This window comes from Molossus molossus, unplaced genomic scaffold (genome assembly GCF_014108415.1).
Source record: "Molossus molossus isolate mMolMol1 unplaced genomic scaffold, mMolMol1.p scaffold_m16_p_9, whole genome shotgun sequence".
NCBI lineage: Eukaryota > Metazoa > Chordata > Mammalia > Chiroptera > Molossidae > Molossus > Molossus molossus.
Genome location: NW_023425403.1, coordinates 55,868,783 through 55,882,723, shown reverse-complemented (window position 1 = coordinate 55,882,723; position 13,941 = coordinate 55,868,783). Strand labels below are relative to the sequence as shown.

Below are 13,941 nucleotides of genomic sequence, written 5' to 3'. Positions count from 1 at the left end.
TGTTTACTTACTTTTTCTTTTAGACCTAAATCTTTGACCTTTTCTTCTCAAGATTAAAATAACTATATTTTCCTAATTTTTTTTTTTTTTTTTTTTTTAATCTATACACCACCCTTCAGCTCCTATTTTTATCATTTGCCAGATTAGTGTTAAGCAAGAAAAAGTTAGTCATTTAACTTTGGGTTTGGGTACTTTTACCTATGGGTGCATTTATGTGTATATGAATTAGAAAGCACTGAGATGTCATTTGAACTACGTAAACTAAACTTTTGAAACCAGCAGCCCCTCCCCACCAAAAACAAACAAACAAACAAACAAACACACCCCAAAGACATTCATTTTCTAGATTTCTTCTTGTATGATAACTTTTTAATTTTTGAGAAAGATCAAATGAGAAAACTGTAAATAATTAAATGAAGATTATAGCATTGTTCTGTAATCATCCAGAAATAGTGCCTGTTCATAGATATCCATACTATTCTAAGTCTTTAAGAGAAAACGGTTCTTTGAAATTTAGGCACATATTTGGGAAGGGAAAAGGGAAAGAGAAGAATGAACATATGGGGGGGATTATTTATTTAGATTCCTATTTTTTAGTTTTTAAGCATTTGTTTTAGCTTTTTTGCCAAACATTTTCTCAACAATCTGCAAGAGACTACTATCTATTTTCTACCCCCAAAATTATTATGGCAACTTTTGCCCAGTTTCCCAAGAGAAACTCCGTGTCAGCAATAGCAGAAGGGTGAGATATGATTGTGAGACTGAGAAGTTTAAGGAAACACTCAGATAAGCAAAGAGATATTTATACACACAAGTGGTAGCCATTGTTTTTAAGGAAAACCGTGAAAGTAAAAGTCGATAACTCAAGAATACAGAGACAAATAAATACGTGTCTTGTTTTCCAGCTCATATCCATGGCATGCATATTTCTGTACACACATCCAGAATTTGTTTATTGACCCACCATTTGGAAAATAAACAACCCATATAAAAAAATGTCTTTTGGGTTTATTTATTTTTTTTACCAGAAAGTCTGTCCCCTTTTCAGTGCCTTTGAAACGTATAATGTTAGTAGGCAAGACTTTGATAATCAAAGTAGAGAATGATTTACATTGAGAACTGTATTATGAAACACTTCTGTTCCTTGCCCCTTGAACTTCAGAGGAATGAAAATGTCTAGTGCTCCCCAACTTCTATTCTCTTCTGGAACTTGACTTGTAATTTAAATCCTGTTCCTCAGCAAAGTACCTGGCAGCCTCTCTTTTTACAGTTTCAGTTACAAAGCAATTCAGAGAACTCACTGCCCTAAAAGGACAGAACAATAATGTGTTTAAATGGAGTAGAACACAGAGCATAGACTGTTTAAAAAGAAATACTGAAAGTGGTCAGATGTTCTTGACCTTCCTCCTTCTGTCCCTCTTGAAATGGAAAGGGATCAAGGTGAGCAGCTGCTAGAACCCTCGCCATAGAGCCTGGTTTGCCACAGGCCTGAATGGAGCAGTGGGATGTGTGGGTCCCTCTCTGTCCCAAAACAGGGAGCTTGGTTGAAGAGTTTGACCAAGGTCGACATTGGTAACAATAACACACTCCTTCTTTCTGGCCGATTACAGAATGAGGGGTAAACAGGTCAGATTTTGAAAAACTGAATTCTAGTGTACTCCTTAAGCTCGAGTAAGACTGTGGAAAGATAAAGGGGGTATGGGAGTCTGTCTTTTAGTGTTTATAGGACTTGGATGCTTGACAAACAGGGCGCATCAAGCTAATTGTTCTTGAAGCAGGAAATCTGTAGTAGAGGAAGCAGGTGTTGTGTGATGATTACCACGTTTTGAAATTACTATATGAACTACTTTGCTCTTTTGAGTTTGACCCCAAAATAGTCAGTAAGGTTTTTGGAAGATGCTGTCCCTTTTGTCTGTATACTCTTATTAAATCAGTTGATTATGAAGGAAGGAGAAAATGCTTACGTAAATTTGAAACCAGATAGCATACCTGTGGCAGTGTTGACAGTATCCATTTTTCTTTATTTGTTTTTTATTTTTATTTTTGACTTTCAGCATCCCATACTTTCAGAAAATTTATGACTAAGAGTGAATTCTTATTTTTCAAATTGTTTTCAGACATTTCATGTTCATGTAAAGTTGGCTTATTGATTTCCTGATTTTTCTTTATTTTTTTGTTTTGTCCATTTTATTTTCAATCAGCTACATCAAATGGGTCTTTGGAGGGCCTGGATAACCAGGAGGGAGGGGTGTGCCAGACAAGAGCCATGAAGATCCTCATGAAAGTTGGACAAGGTAAAGACCATCTGCTGCTTCATGAAGCCACTGTAATCTGGTTGAGCCCCCGAGCTAGTGTGGCGGCAGGATTGCTATCACTCACCTTCAGTCACTCTTCAGTTTAGTTTTGAAAGCAAATCTTTCTCTGCACCTTGAGCCACTGAGATTTCCTCAAGTCACTTTAACAGATTTCTTTTATTGGAGATAAAAGTGAAGGTCAACCAGGTAGAATGTCTATTGCTATATATGTATAGATATATATATATCTTTTTCTTAAAAGCAGAACACCTCTATGGTTCAAAATTAAAATATCCAGAATGAAAACAGTTTCTGCAGTGTTCCCCATTCTGCATCTTGACTACAGAAGACTTGCTTGTTGAGCCTTTTCACTTATAGATAACCTATTGTGCAGAAAGAATTATTCTAATTAGAAATTGGTGTAGTAGTCAATCAACTTGCTCAGTTAAATTGAAATGTCATCTGCAATGCTCTGCCTGCCAAATGCAAGAATCCCTATAGTTTCCACAGATGGCCTCACAATCTAAACCTCTGAAATAACTAGTAGAACCGTTTCGTTTTAAAAGGAACATTATATTCTTGTGTCTCATAGTCCTTTGCATAAAGATTCTTATGTTCATTGCTATTCATGCCTCTTGAGATATATATCCAGATCCTAAAGCTAAATCTTATCAGATGTCTGTGCTGTAAGTAACCATTTGTTTTTCACATAGATGCGAGTTCTGCTGGGTCAACCAGGCATAATGATCCAACAAGACGTCCAGAACTAGAAGCTGGTACAAATGGGAGAAGTTCAACAACAAGTCCCTTTGTCAAACCAAATCCAGGTATGGCAGCATGACCTGTGTGTGCAGGTCCGTGTGCCACATACACTGAGTATCTCAAGAGGTAGAACAGAGTCAAAATATTTCTACACCAGTAGGAATACTGGTAGTTACTGAAGTCAGTCATCTTTGCTTTCAGTTAACTTTCAGTTATTACTCAGTAAGAACAAAATAATTCATTCCCACAGAAGTCCTGCATTCAAAAGAGTAGACTTCATTGGATGTAAGTGCCACTTATTAGCATTGCTTTCTCAGAACAATGTTATTTTTCACTGGCTGACACTTTATCATGCTGGTTGCAACACTAGCTTGAAGCGGGTGCTAATGTATATATAATTTGCGTTCTAATCCCTCATCTAATTATAGCTAATCCACAAAGAGCTTGGTTGATCCTCTTCTACATTTTAGATGTTAACGTCTTAAAATATTACCTAATGCCGTGTTTTTTAGGTGGTTATCAATGAAAAACTTTTTTTTTTTTTACATATTCAGTGTAATATAAAATATTAAACAGATCCCTGGCAAAATTTAAAATACCAGATTAAATTGGCTGTCATTTAACTTCACTTTCTTAACAGTCTTTGAACAAACAGCTATGTATTTGTTACCATGCTAATGAATTTTTAATGTGGTGGTGGTTCAGCAGACGTCAGCAGTTTGGTCTGAGGGATCTGTATGCCTGGTTGGTAGTCATGTGAATTTAGCATCTGCAGCAATATTCCATCTCTTTCCAAGCGTCAAGGAGGGAAGTTGTTATTTCTAACTTTCAGTGACAAGATGTGTCAAATTCTTGTGACAAACTGATAAATGGATAATATAATGATGCCAGGCAATTTTTTAGTGCTTAACATTTGGGTTGGCAGTCTGTTCAGCATGAGAGTTTCTGCTGCCTTCCAAATATATTTTAAGTGTAAATCAAATAATACAAACGAGTTACTCGAGTTGAACATTTTCCCAGGCCCCATCACTCCCTTGGCATTCTTGTGCCGCTCTGCCGGTAGGCAGGCTTGTCTGGAGAAGGCAGGCGGTGTGGCTTGTCAGGAAGCCTCCATGTCTTGAGAAAAGCAGAACAGTGCAGCCTGAGACACTGACAGCCCAGAGCCTCGGCCACTTCCTTTTTCGGCCTGCTGTGGCCGCAGGCTGGCTGACATGGGTTAATGCATGGAGCAAGATCAAGGGCTGGCTGTCACAGCCCGTCCACGCGCTGACGGATGATGATGTATGAAAAGGAAACTATGTGATTTGGGAGCAGCGTGAAAATCCGACCTCGAGTCACATCTCCTTTCACATCGACCGCTGCCTTTTCTGCCTTTTACATTTCACTATTCAACGAGATAATTGGTTTGTCAAAGTCTGGCTGCCAGTCCCATCCTGGGCCCTGCTTCATTTTCACGTGTCCGAGGGCCCTAAAAGCAGCTTGTCAGCAGCCGGGGCCGCGATAACGGTTCTGGTGTGTTCTCCGCCCACGCAGGTTCCAGCACCGACGGCAACAGCGCCGGACATTCTGGGAACAATATCCTCGGTTCCGAAGTGGCCTTATTCGCAGGGATTGCTTCAGGATGCATCATTTTCATCGTCATCATCATCACGCTGGTGGTCCTCTTGCTGAAGTACCGGAGAAGACACCGGAAGCACTCGCCGCAGCACACGGCCACGCTGTCGCTGAGCACGCTGGCCACGCCGAAGCGCAGCGGCAACAACAACGGCTCGGAGCCCAGTGACATTATCATCCCGTTGAGGACTGCAGACAGTGTCTTCTGCCCCCACTACGAGAAGGTCAGCGGGGATTATGGGCACCCCGTGTACATAGTCCAGGAGATGCCTCCCCAGAGCCCAGCGAACATTTACTACAAGGTCTGAGACGTGGCGGTGCCTTCGCTTTCCCGGAGGAAACTTACTGTCCCGCTGCCGCCAGCCCACGGAGGGTTGGCTGACCCCTTGTGTCTCGAGTGGACTGAAGCACAGCGGGGGAGAGGGAACACTCCTTCTCGGAAGAGCCCCGTTGAGTTGGACAGCTTACCTAGTCTGTAGCGTTTTGGCCGTGGTGAAGACAGATGCTCACCGACAGCTGGAAGACTTGTGCAGAAGAAGCCCGTTGGGACTGCGGTGCTCGCCTCACACCTCTCATCCTCGAAGCCATGCGCCGCAGTCACTCAGGCCTACACAGCAGCCAAGGGAAGGCAGAGTGGTTGGTGGACGAGAGACAGCATCCTAGCCAGATGCCCTGGGATGCCATGCCGGGAAACGCCGCTGTCTGCCTCGGGTCTGTCCCCGGTCTGCCCCTCGACTTGTCACACAGACCTCCGGCTACGTGGGGCTTGGAAAGAGCTCTAGCTTTTAGGCCTCACTGTTGCACACTCCCGTTATCCAGGGCTCTGCCGTATTTCACATGAGGTTTCCGCTCACGCCACATTCTGCATCCCTAATGGAACATTAACGTTTGGGGTCTCTTACTCCATCCATTTGCAACAACAGCTACAGTTGAATGGGTAATAATATAATACATTAATACAAATTGTGTTTGCTAAGAAGGAGCCTTCCAGCCAGACGCTAGGCTGTCAGCGAGGAAGACTAGGAGTTGGTGGAAGGGGATGGGCCTGGGGAAAGGGCTGTCTGCAAACGCAGTTTGACGCTGCTGCCTCTGAAACAAAGTTGGGAAAGGGAGAAAAAACCCAATTAGGTAGCACAGCACTTTGGTTTCGCTAAGATTTTAGAGGCAAGTAGGAGACACAACAACACACACACAGTGGATTAGGGTGCATTTGAAGGAATTCACTCTTATCAAATAGCAACTTGCAGGAAAAAATAGTCCCTCTTCACTGGGTGGAACAAAGGGGCATTGTTGGTAGAGGAAGAGGCTTGCAGAGGGAAGGGAGAAAGCGGGGCCGATTTGAGATCCCGCAGGACTGTTGTGGTACTGGCAATAAGATGTACAGCTCCGACGCTGTAGGAAAGTCGGTCTGCTTTGGATGATGTTTAAAGCAGACTCAGCTGCTATACTTATCACATTTTATTAAACACAGGGAAAGCATTTAGGAGAATAGCAGAGAGCCAAATCTGACCTAGAAGTTTAAAAGCCAAAGGTCAAACAGGCTGTTATTCCATCATCATTGACATTATTAAAGAATACTCATATATAAAAGGTAGGTCAGAGTCCCCTGTCCCCCCAGTGCCCCTTCCCCGCCCCTCCTCCCCGATCGAGCCTTACAACACTTTGGTTATGGTGGTGCTGTCCGAGCCGCGGGACCGCGGCGTAGGTACTGAGCAAGGCCGCACGCAGGTGCTCTGTGTCAAGTTGAAGCGCATATGGCACACCTCTTCAAGTCCTTAAGACGGAAATAAATTATGACGTCAAGGGGGAGAAGGAGGATAGGACATATTTATAATAGGTATATAGAACACAAGGGATATAGAGCGAAAGATTTTTACTAATATATATTTTAAGATTGCACACAATATACACCATAAGATGTGAAATTCATTTGTGGCAATTAAGTGGTCCCAATGCTCAGTGCTTTAAAAGGAAAAAAAAAAAAAATTGGACAGCTACTTCTGGGAAAAACAATATCACTCCAAAAATAACAATAATGAGAGCAAATACAAAAATAACCAAGTCCTCTGAAGGCATCTCACGGAACTGTAGACTAGGAAATGCAAGCCCCAAATACCAGGAAATCGATGTTACTGCATCATATATTTAACAATGACAAGATGTTCCGGCATTTATTTTCTGTGCTGTGTTTTCCCTTGCCTTATGGCTGAAGTGTTCACTAGAATCCACCGGGTCACATCGTGGGGGTTCAGCTGAAAGTTTGGCTTTAGCTCCCTCCTCCTTCCCCCTCCCTTCAACCCCCCCCCCTTTTGGGACACAAAATGAGTAAACAGGAAACCTACTTTTTATGTGCTATGCAAAATAGACATCTTTAACATAGTCCTGTTACTATGGTAACACTTTGCTTTCTGAATTGGGAGGAAAAAAATGTAGCAACAGCATTTTAAGGTTCTCAAACCTTCACTGAATACCTGCAAAAATGAGTTGCAACAGAAATTATTCTTCTCTATTTCCTGAACCTGAAAATGATGTTGGTCCAAAGTGTGTGTGTGTATGTATGAGTGGGTGTGTGGTATACATGTGTACATATATGTATAATATATATCTGCAATATATATTATATATATCTATATCATATTTCTGTGGAAGGTTGCCATGGTGACCAGCCACAGTACATATGTAATTCTTTCCATCACCCCAACCTTCTCCTTTATGTGCATTCATACAAGATTTTCTTGTAAGCCATCAAAAATTACCTTTAGTATGGGGGAGAGGGGCAAGAAGGGGGAAAATGGGAAATAGTGTGATTTTAATGAAATCAAATGTGTGTATCTTCGGTTGGCTACATTTTGGTTACATGCTAAACTGTGAAAAATCAGATGAATTGATGAAGAGTTACCTGCGACCAATTGAAAAGTGTTCTGTGCGTCTGTTTTGTGTCTGGTGCAGAATATGACAATCTACCAACTGTCCCTTTATTTGAAGTTGGTTCAGCTTTGGAAAAGTTACTGTAAATGCCTTGCTTGTATTATCATCCGTAGTCACCTGACTTTGGAATTTGCACCATAATGTTTAAGTGAAGATGCTGTAAATAGGTTCAGATTTTACTGTAGATGGATTTGGGGTGTTACAGTAGCCTTATTCACCTTTTTAATAAAAATACACATGCAAACAAGACAGAAATGGCTTTTCTTACCCAGATTGTGTACATAGAGCAATGTTGGTTTTTTATAAAGTCTAAGCAAGATGTTTTGTATAAAATCTGAATTTTGCAATGTATTTAGCTACAGCTTGTTAAACGGCAGTGTCATTCCCCTTTGCACTGTAATGAGGAAAAAAAATGGTTTAAGGTTGCCAAATTGCTGCATATTTGTGCCGTAATTATGTACCATGAATATTTATTTAAAATTTTGTTGTCCAATTTGTAAGTAACACAGTATTATGCTTGAGTTATAAATATTTTTTTTCTTTCTTTGTTTTATTTTAATAGCCTGTCATAGGTTTTCAATCTGCTTTAGTTCCACATTGCAGTTAGCCCCCAGAAAATGAAATCCGTGAAGTCACATTCCACGTCTGTTTCAAACTGAATTTGTTCTTAAAAAAATAAAATATTTTTTTCCTATGGAAAAAGCGCCTTCAAAGTATTTTCCTTTTCTTCTTTTTTTCTTTTCATTTTTCTTTCTCTTTTTTTCTTTGTTTGTTTGTTACTTTAATTTACCTTCGACTCTTCCTCTGTTACGACAGTTATCTGGGCCCTTCTGCCGTGGACGTTTCTGTGCCCGTTTTTATACATCAGACATGCGCATAGTGGTAGTGCTACTCTTGCAAAGAGCCGTGAACCCGTGGCTTTCCCCATGAAACTACCGAACTCACACTTGACAAGTAGTGTTGTATCATCAAGTTTTATAAAGCCCTAGCCACCCCAACAGAAAATGGCTGTAGTGTCACCTGGATCGACAGTCTGAGTAGTGACCGAAAGAGTGAGCTGCGGGAGGAGAGGAGGGGAACACATTTTTGTTATCGCAACACGTAATCCACGTTGATCTAGTTTCCATTCAGGCAAAGCAGTTTGCTCTCGGCAGCTTCATTTTTCTTCATGGACTAATCCCAGAGGAAGGAAAAAGTCAAATGTTCTTTGTAAAATTTTAACATTGATAAAAGTGTGCTTTGTGATACTGGATTGACGCAAGCCAGAGGCCAGCAGTGAATTCAGCCACATTTTCAATGCCGGCTTCCTGGGGAAGGTGACCGCGGTGACCGCGCGCTGATGGTCAGGGGTGTTTTTCTGGCTCTGGAGGGCTTGGAGGTGTTAGGACTGGTCACCAGGCTCCCCTCCCTCAGGGGAGATCCTATCACCAGCAGGACTGGAGAGGCAGCTACCAGTTAGGGAAAAGTGCTCAGATCTCTACATGATTTCAGGCCAATCCGCACCACAAGGAGTGGCGTATTTAGGTGGGGGCATGAGAAAGTCCACCGAAGTGAGGGGGCAATCCAGAAGACTGTCCAGGCTCACAGTGCCAGTACGTGAAGATGCATATGTTTCACAAATCCCTGGGAGAGTCTCCTGAGAGGCTGGCTTTGCGGGAGGGGTTTTGCTACTTCCGCCCAGCACAGCACTTGTACCAAAGAAATGCGTGTCAAATGCTCTCCTTCTGAGAAGACAAACACTCCAGAGGCCTTGATGCTGAAACAGTAGTTTCATCTTCAGCATTTTATTCTGCTGCACTTAATCGCTCTCACTAAGTTGAATGTTGTACTCAATATACCGAGATCACCCATGATTAGTCTGGGTTAAAAAAGAACAGAAGTACTGCATTTTCAACATTTACTTTGGGGCCTCCCTTACAATGTAATGACCAAACACACCAGGTCGTTGTTTCCACTTTGTTTCCGAAACAACATTTTCCAAATCAAGTAAGCCAAACTCGATGAAGAGAAGACGAAATGGGCCCAGTTGTTTTTCTTTTCAACTGGTGAGGAGTCTCACGCAGACACTCCCGCAGAGGCTGTAGAACCAGATGCCCTTGGAGCCTCCGAGAGGTGAGCCCGCTGTCACAACAGCACCACACCGCACTGCTGAGTGTTGTCCTCGCCAGCTGGCTGATCACAGCAGCCCTCACTGCGGTCGGTTCCCTTTTTGGTAAAGCAGTTGCCTGTTCAAACACTGTGATAAAGGTTCACTATAGAAATGAGGGGGCAAAAATCAATAAAATATCAGTCACTGGACTGTGCAGATTCTTGTCAGTCTCTACATCTAACCCAGACAAGAATCAGCAAAAGCAAAAAAGTAAAGTTCAGAGGCTTCAAAGTCGGTTTCCTGATGCAGGTAGAAAAGGTTGATTACCCTATTTTTTGGTTGGGTAGCAAACAGGCCTTTTAGTGGCTCGAAAGGAGACAGAACTGTGGCGGCAGTACAAGGGACACCAGTGTGGGTGTTCTGCTTTTGTTTTTGTTCTCAGTGGATTTGACATAATGTTTGTGATATTTACTCTACGGACGTATTTAAAGGCAAATTTTCAGTGTTGTAATGGAAAAGAGTATGTTCTACCCCTCATTTAAGAAGCATGGATTGGGGAATATTAAAATACTATACTTATTTGTAATGAAGTATAGCACACCAGGTAGATGAAACAATAGTCAGTGATTAAACTGCATCAAAAGCTAAAGGTAGATTCATCCATCTCGAGATTTTTTGTACAATGGTAAATTAATTAATAGAATCTTTCTAAAAACAATTCTTCATATGAAGGTAATTATGTTTTAAAAAACAACCAAGCACTTCGTTAAAAAACTTCCATATGTAAGTGTAAAGCATTAGTTGACAAAATGTTAAATGAATGGAAGGTGAGACCTGGCTTCCATCTCTCTTTCTGCTGCAGATGGCCCCATGGCCTTTCAGCAAACCCCTCATGGTCTGTGCCTCCGTCTCACCGGTGACGGGAGAGGGTGGGACTCTAAGAAGGTGGCTTTACCTTCTTCCAGGATTTGAAGCAAAGCCATCAGCATTTGCAGCTGTACAAAAGTATCTTGATCAAACTTCTATGTATCTTGGCATCCCCCAGGCAAGGCTCTGAAGACCACTAGAGTGGTTCCCATTATTCCCCATCCGCACCCCACTTTGGCTGCACTTGACTGTTCACCTGCTGCCTCTGCCATGAGCCCACACCAAGCACATCAAAGCTCAGAGCTCTGCTGTTGGTCCTACTCTTCTAGCAGCAACATTTAGAAAATCCAATGACTAGCAATTTATATATATTAAAGTGGGAGCCGTGCTCCTGTGTTTCCAGCCTTTTATGCATAGTTGTTAAATACATCCTTTTTCTTTATTTAAAAACATTTTCAGTTTTGTGCAAGCAAGCTCCATCTTCTACTTAAATGTTCGTGAGAACTCACCATGAGCCAGGAAACAGGTTGGGTGTTGGTGGTGGTTTCTGCCACCAGTTAACTTAGCTCAGCTTCACTTTGTCTTCCTTGTAGACTTGAGCCTAATATACTTACTTAATAGTTAATTCTTTTCATGCTGGTATCTGGAACGCATCCTTATTATTTATACCTCCTTTATTATTTATGCCTCTGACTCTGTATTCTGTGGCAAATAACTGTATGACTGAAAAACATCTTCTAGTTGATCATAGTGCTATTATTTCCTAAGTGCCATTTGTGCTTAATAAAGAGACTAGAGTTTATGTGTATGTTTTGTTTTTAAAGCTATGGTGCCTATCTTAAAAAGTCCACATACAGTGTGGGAAGTAAATGTCCCCAAAGAAAATCGCTTATAATCAATTGAAACCAAACACTACATGATTCCTCTTCAGGTATATCATTTTTGTTAAGTGGCTTCATTAACACAACATTAAAAGACCAAAAAAAAAAAAAAGAAATGGTAGAAATTAATGTCTAACTCTAGGATCCATCAAGTAGAGAAAGGAAAAAAACAAAAAACCAGCTACAGGAATTATTCAAGGCTCATCTTTCATTCAGATCTGTTAAGTATTTGGTCTCTTAGTGTTTTATCATCTGGGTAATCTGCATATTACTCAAGATGTGAGAGGTTTCTATAAACATAGCTCCAAATGTCTTTGTTTTACTGTGTAATTTAGTGTTGTTTGTATTCCTGTCCATCCTTTTGATGAAGGGTCAGTTGACCCAGAGAGAAAGCATACAACCCCCAGCATCTGGGACACCTCCATCAGGAGCTGCTGGTTCATCCATGACCACAGGCAAACTGCATAGCTGCTCCCCCACGAGGGTTCTTTGGGACATTCATGGAGATTTCCTAAGGTTTAACTTGATGACACGCATCTCATTCTGAAGTGTAGCTTATGAAACATGGCAGATCCAAAATATTATCTCTGACAGTGTAGCTTATTTGCAGTGCACACTTACAGGTTAGTAGAGATCGATGATGTAGAAGCAGAAACACTGGTTTCAGCCACACACCCTGAGCCTTTTCATTAGGCTGGTCCACAACGCTGGCAGCCAGCCCGCCCAAGCAGACTCATGCTCCTGTACAGGTCCACAAGCTTCTGTACCGTGAACACACATACACACACACACTAATTTGTACATGAACCTATTTAGTACTTAACATATGCCAGGCAGTGTAGTGTACTAAGCACCAGAGATGATATGAAAGACTGAATTCCTCCTATTAGGGAGTTCACAGTTCAGTCAGCAATTTAAAAACGTTCGTGAATAACAATTAGGCAACTGAGATGCATGTATAAGAAGTAATAATGATTATAACCAGTCTGATTTATTCCTGGAATATCTTTAAAAAAACAACAACAAAAAAAACAGTTGTTTATAAGGAACCTTGTTTTTATCCACTTATATCTTCTGTTGCTGTGGGTTGAATTTTTTCCTTTTTAAATCTTTCATTACATATATACCAACTGCTGGTTAGAAGCTAAATTTAGTATGACTGTTCTTCAGAACATCCTAGGAGCTTGCCTTAAGTGCCTGTCTCTGGCCTTAAAGGGCAAATCAAAATGTTTTCCAATTGGTTTCCAGCCCACATTACAATGTGTGTGTGTATTTGAAAGACTGTTTCTTGGCTATAATTGGTAGTTTTCTTGTAGCTGGTTCTGAGGGAGGAATTGCAGGGAGCTTTATATCTGCTAATAGTAGTTAGCACTGAGCGCAAAAACAGCAGGAAAAAAAAGGAAGTCTGAGCGTCTGGATGTTCAACAGGGTGACTCGCGAGTTACAGGCCGTGTGAGCATTTCAGCCGAGCAGGCGCGGGCTCCTCCTGCAGAACCCGGTCTCTGCCTTTCAATTTCCCTCCTTGTAAAGGGAGAGCGAAGATAAGGAGCTCCTACCAACTCCCTTAAATATTTCAGATAAAAATAACGACTGTGTTCATCTCACTTTAAGTTACATCAATTTATTTCTCCATAGTGTTGGCTGGCTGTCAGGAAGACTGGAACACCCCATTTTCCAGGAGCGGGAGTGTCAGAAGTTCAGACTGTTTGTAGCAGTCATATACGTGTTTATAAAAAATGTCTCCTGGACGTGGCAGAAGCCCTCTTCCCCATTTCCAAAAAGGAAGCTCAATGGTTTACTTTGTCAAACAATGGAAAAGACACCTTGATAGTTCCTTCTCCCAAGCTCCCTCGCCACACTCCCCAGGGACAGGGTTTTGGCTTAGGGAACTGCCCAATGCGAGACGCAGTGGGCAGGACTCATAAACTTTTGTGTGCTGTGATCCTTCAAGACACAGGGAGAGGCAGCCATCAACTGTAATGGCAGCATAACTGGCCCCCCAAAGAATGGCCTGGGGGGACATGCTTTCTTCTTGAGTCACCACCACCTCAAGGACCTGGAGAGAATGAATTGGAGTCATCTGGCTTTTCATCCCCTGTGCATTGTTTTTAAGAGTCTCATTTATGCTAACTTGAAGAACAGATTCCAGAAAAGTGTTTGAAATACGCTACAGAATTTTTTAAACGGCATTACCAGCCAAGCAGGTACTGTGATTACGACAGTGATTAAGCATTTTAAATAGTCTGGTTATGCTTAATAAGGTTGCCCTGGCCTTTTATAGGCCTGCACAGAAATGCTTTTAGAGAACTTGTTCTGCCACAGACCATCATCACCACCGCTTTCTCTGATGTGTCTTGAATTCAGATGTTGATGTCTGTTTCTGACGTTTTAATGTGGCTACTTCTGAAGTCCACCTACATCAACCCTCAAGTAGAAAGACAGAAGATCTGTGCAGCTCTTTGTTTTACAGTAGATTGCTTTTTGTCATTTAGTTTCATTTTATTTC

The 13,941-nt window shown here is 41.7% G+C and overlaps 1 protein-coding gene across 1 annotated transcript in view; it reads left to right on the top strand.

Annotated features, from left to right (window-relative positions):
* EFNB2 (ephrin B2) overlaps window positions 1–8,300 on the top strand; it is a 45,235-nt gene extending 36,935 nt beyond the window's left edge. The window contains exons 3-5 of the mRNA XM_036250036.1: window positions 2,202–2,294; window positions 3,008–3,121; window positions 4,590–8,300. Coding sequence (XP_036105929.1) covers window positions 2,202–2,294; window positions 3,008–3,121; window positions 4,590–4,978 — 596 coding nt within the window. The 3' untranslated portion in view covers window positions 4,979–8,300. The remainder of the gene's footprint in view (window positions 1–2,201; window positions 2,295–3,007; window positions 3,122–4,589) is intronic.
* Window positions 8,301–13,941: the final 5,641 nt, after the last annotated feature.